Source organism: Fragaria vesca, linkage group LG7 (genome assembly GCF_000184155.1).
Source record: "Fragaria vesca subsp. vesca linkage group LG7, FraVesHawaii_1.0, whole genome shotgun sequence".
Taxonomy (NCBI): domain Eukaryota; kingdom Viridiplantae; phylum Streptophyta; class Magnoliopsida; order Rosales; family Rosaceae; genus Fragaria; species Fragaria vesca.
In genome coordinates this window covers 12,196,678-12,200,935 of record NC_020497.1, presented here as the reverse complement: position 1 = coordinate 12,200,935, position 4,258 = coordinate 12,196,678, and the positions used below count along the sequence as shown (strand labels likewise).

The 4,258-nt window shown below is 36.3% G+C and overlaps 1 protein-coding gene across 1 annotated transcript in view; it reads left to right on the top strand.

Moving 5' to 3' along the window:
• LOC101301543 overlaps window positions 1-3,230 on the top strand; it is a 5,797-nt gene extending 2,567 nt beyond the window's left edge. The window contains exons 4-7 of the mRNA XM_004308615.1: window positions 386-533; window positions 2,058-2,207; window positions 2,383-2,601; window positions 2,833-3,230. Coding sequence (XP_004308663.1) covers window positions 386-533; window positions 2,058-2,207; window positions 2,383-2,511 — 427 coding nt within the window. The 3' untranslated portion in view covers window positions 2,512-2,601; window positions 2,833-3,230. The remainder of the gene's footprint in view (window positions 1-385; window positions 534-2,057; window positions 2,208-2,382; window positions 2,602-2,832) is intronic.
• Window positions 3,231-4,258: the final 1,028 nt, after the last annotated feature.

Here is a 4,258-nt window from a genome sequence, read left to right as displayed (position 1 = left end):
AGAAACTGTAACCCAGGATTATTTTCTAGTTGATCTCTTATTATCGTTGGCTAAATAATGTGTTCACAACTTGTTGTTTGTTGTTTACATGGCAAACTTAATATTATTGCTGGTAATACCCTTTTCTTTTAAAAGAAGTAATTGAAAGGGCAAAACCAGATCGAAAAGTGATGAACCATGAAAAATGTTGCCAAAATCTAATAAAACCCCACTATTTAAAGGAGGATAAACCAAAAAATCTAACAATATTGCTTCGATAGGCACTCTTTTGTCAGATAGTAGTTCTGTTTATTTTTTTCGGGTCACTTCTCTTTTGTTATCATAGGCATATAGCGGAACGAATTTCTCTGCTTTTTTTTATTAATCTAATCAATATTTTGTACAGATACATTATTCTGCATAATGTGGCTGCTGCAGAGCATATTAGCATTGGGAAGCCATTTTGTTACCGGCGTGATTATGTCTTTGATAGAGTAGGAATCATGCTACATGGGAAGCAAAGTTTTTGCAGCAAATTTGCAAAAATAATTAAGGTAGGTATCACTGTATTTTTCCATATATTATATACTTCACTGCCTGTTGGATGCAAGCTTGGATATTTTGTCTTGGTAAAACAAGGGTCAGGGCTATCTTAAAAAAATTGTTACTTTATCTTATTTCTCTTTTGCATACAAAAGTATTTGGTTATTTGATAGGGGGTTAAAGCATCTCCAGTGACGCTCATGTCTTTTGTCAAAATTTTTATGATTGTTTCTCGTGTACATTTAAGAATTTTATATCACAATTATCTCGTATGAAACAATATTGTGAGTTAAATAGATTAATTACATTTTTGCATTATTGCAGTAGGAGCCACTTTTTTGTTACTTTCTCTCTAAATCTCAGATTTATGAGGTCCTAGTGATTTTGCTGTTCAGAGAATTGTAGGAAGCATCTTTGGAAGAACTTATTTATTTAAATATATAGCTTTTTCCTAAATTTTAACTTAGAGGTGCTTTAGCCCATTAGAGATGCCCTTGCAATTGGTATTGTGTGATACCAGTAGTACCCAACAAAAAGATCACTCATATGTTATGTAAGGAGAGATAATTTCAATACTAGTACATTAAGTACCAAATATTTGATATATTTTTAAATTACGTTTTTCCCCAAGAATTGAAGTTGAAAAAGAATACAGAAGTTTATGGCTCCCTATGTTTTGAACATGATTGAAAAGTATCAATATTTCCTCAGGACTTGCATGGAAATCAACTGATTGAGATCCTAATTTACCTCATTGAGATCCAAATTTACCTCGGGAAATAGCTTAGGAGCTTGCTTTTTCTCGGAGACAATCTCATCCTCCCTTGCACAATCATATATGAAGTTAAATGCTCATGGTCGAACCAAATGTTCCTCTATCTTCTTTTGAATGAAAAGAGAAATAAATGATGTATTATACCTTGAAGCATGAAGAATATGCTAACCTTTAAGGGCTTTTCAGATTAAGCCAGGTTAGTTAGTGACTGTAACATCTTAACCACCATAATAAGTGAAGTGTGTGATGCTCACCTTGGTAGTTATCATAGCGTGAGAAAAAAAAAATGAAGTCTTGTGAAATGGATTGAGACTCTGGAATCTGCCTTGTTATAAGATTTTGCAGAAACGAACTGGAATCCACTATTCGTATTTCAGGACTATTAAGTAGTTGAATTCTGGTTGCATGTTAAGGTATATGTCTGATGGAGAGTGAATGCCATGTTAAAAAAATAATGTCATTCCCTGGAAAAAGCAAGTCACCGTTGAATTCTGGTCATAACTCCTGACACATGTTACATAAAGTCTTCCACGTTGTCGAGTTTAACTCACTAAGTGATGCAGATTGCATGGCTTTTGTTAGCCTCTTATTGGAGGATATTCACTGGGTTGATATGTGTTTTGTTCCTATTTTCTTTTTATGGGAAACAATCAGCATGCAATAGAGTTATGATCTTATCTCTTTGTTTACTTGAGCGTCCTCTAACAACAAAAGTATGCTGTATCTTGATGTATTCTGTTCATGTGTATGGTTTATGCAGCATGGAGGTGGGCAGGTCTTTAAAACCATCCAGCGGTTAATGCTCGATCTGGGAAAAGAGAAGATTTCTTGGGGAGCTATTGTTTCTGAGGATAAAAACACATCACGGCACTTGAGGCACTGTGCTGCTGAACAAAGGATACCTATAATGGTAAGTGATTCATAATTGCCTTAGAAATGAATTTAGTTACTGACTAGGCAAACTCCTATGAAGCTGATAGATTGTCCCAGCATCTTGTTGATTTCATAAGACTATGATCAATGGTTTATCTTGTCCTGTAACTTTGAACTTCAATATGTTGAACTGAGTTGATCATTTGTTGCAGCCAGCTAGCTGGATCGTAAAAAGCTTGCATTTAGGGAAGCGTCTTCCATTTGCAGAGACATGTCATTCCTCATCTTCAGTGCTTACAATTTCTGGGCCCACTTCCCATAGGATGAGTGAAGATGTATAAAGATGAACTGCTTCTGCAAGACACCTCTTACCGATGTGTTATATTGCAACTGCTATGTATCTTCTTCCATCCATTCCACCACTAGCAAAGGTTCTAAATTTGAATACTTAAGCACATACACAGTCACTTAACACCGTGATTACATTAAACATGAAACAGAGTCGTTCATCTTAGAGTGGGTCTGACTAAGAAACTTCTTAATTAGAATCACCATTAGAACTGTGCCTCAAAGCTGATAAAATGTGATGAAGTATCATGCATTTTCCTAATTAGGTACGTCTGCAAAGACAGTTTTCGTATTCTCATCCTTTGCTCTTTCAGGTACTCGATAAATGCTTCCTCTATCATCATGGTGGTTTCTCTTTCACTTGGACCCATGAGATGCTTTTGCGCCAAGCACCTAGCAAAGCACAATTGCATGCATCACATCTACTGCCATTGTCACTGTTCCAATTAAAATGTGATGACCTAGTATGTCCAGTGGTGCATGATGTGTTATATACTCAGTGAAATGTAAAGATTCCAGCCGGCAGCTCTTTACGGTTTCTGTGATGCTTATCGGGATACAGGATACCTTTCTCTGATTCAATGCTTTGGTCTTTGAAACCAGTTGATCTGTTCATAAAGTGGAACAAGAAGAAATACTAGTTTATTTAATGTTGTAATTGTAAAAGAAACATGCGCGCGCGCACACATATATACATATTTGAATGTATATTAAATGTCACATAATGTATCATAGTTGAGATTTATGTGCCTTTCAAAAACTCACACAAAGTGGCGAAGACTCACTCTTGTTACTTGGGATTTTATATGGAAGCTATTCATACCATCTAAGCTGAAAATCTCTTCATGTTTTTGAATTTTGATTAAAAACTTCTGACCTTTCTTGAAAGGTTTAAAAGACAACTCGCTTCTGATTCTCTTTGCTAGTTTGCCCTACGAGTCTCTACTTCATTTTTAAGAGATCGCTCTCGTGCTACTATGGTTTTTAAAAATAAAAAAATAAATAGGTTTTTTNTTTTTTTTTTTTTTGAGGAAGGTGTCCTTCACTAGCTTTGCTGGTATCTTTGTAAGAAACAATACGATTTTTGATGAGAACTTTCACTCCTATACAGCCTGCTAAAATTATTACTGATAACGATGCTGCTTGGTAAAATAGTAAAAGCCTTGGCCTTATTGCACGTATTGATGATGGTGCTTGGATGTATCTTTGTATAAAATTCAACTGAGGAACAAATTCAAGTTTGATAATATTTACATAGGATTTTGTAGGGAATAATGACTTACAAATTCAAGCACTCCAAAACTACTGATGGAGGCAATATTAATTAAGCAACCCTACATACAGATATCCTCATACAACAAGTATTTTGGCCTGCAGCTGTTGTCCTCGTTATCTTGATAGTCTTCTTGAAAAGACCATCTCCAGCAGTAGCGGTCTTCCCCTTAGGGCAAGCCCTCTTGCGAGTGTTCTTGACATTCGACCCTTGAAACTGCGGAGTACTCCTTAACGACTTGTCGTAAGCCTTCTTTTTGGCAGGGTCAGAGAGGAAGTCCCATGCCGCTTTGACATGCTTGAAAGTCCCTTCTGCAGCAACAGAGCTATTCTTGTCTGGGTGCACGAAGCGAGCCAATTCCTTGTATTGTTTCTTGATGGTTACGTAGTCAGTAACCTGTTGGAAGCCAAGAACATGGTACCGATCTTTCTTCTCTGCCACGGCTTTATGGATCTGGTACGCTAGGA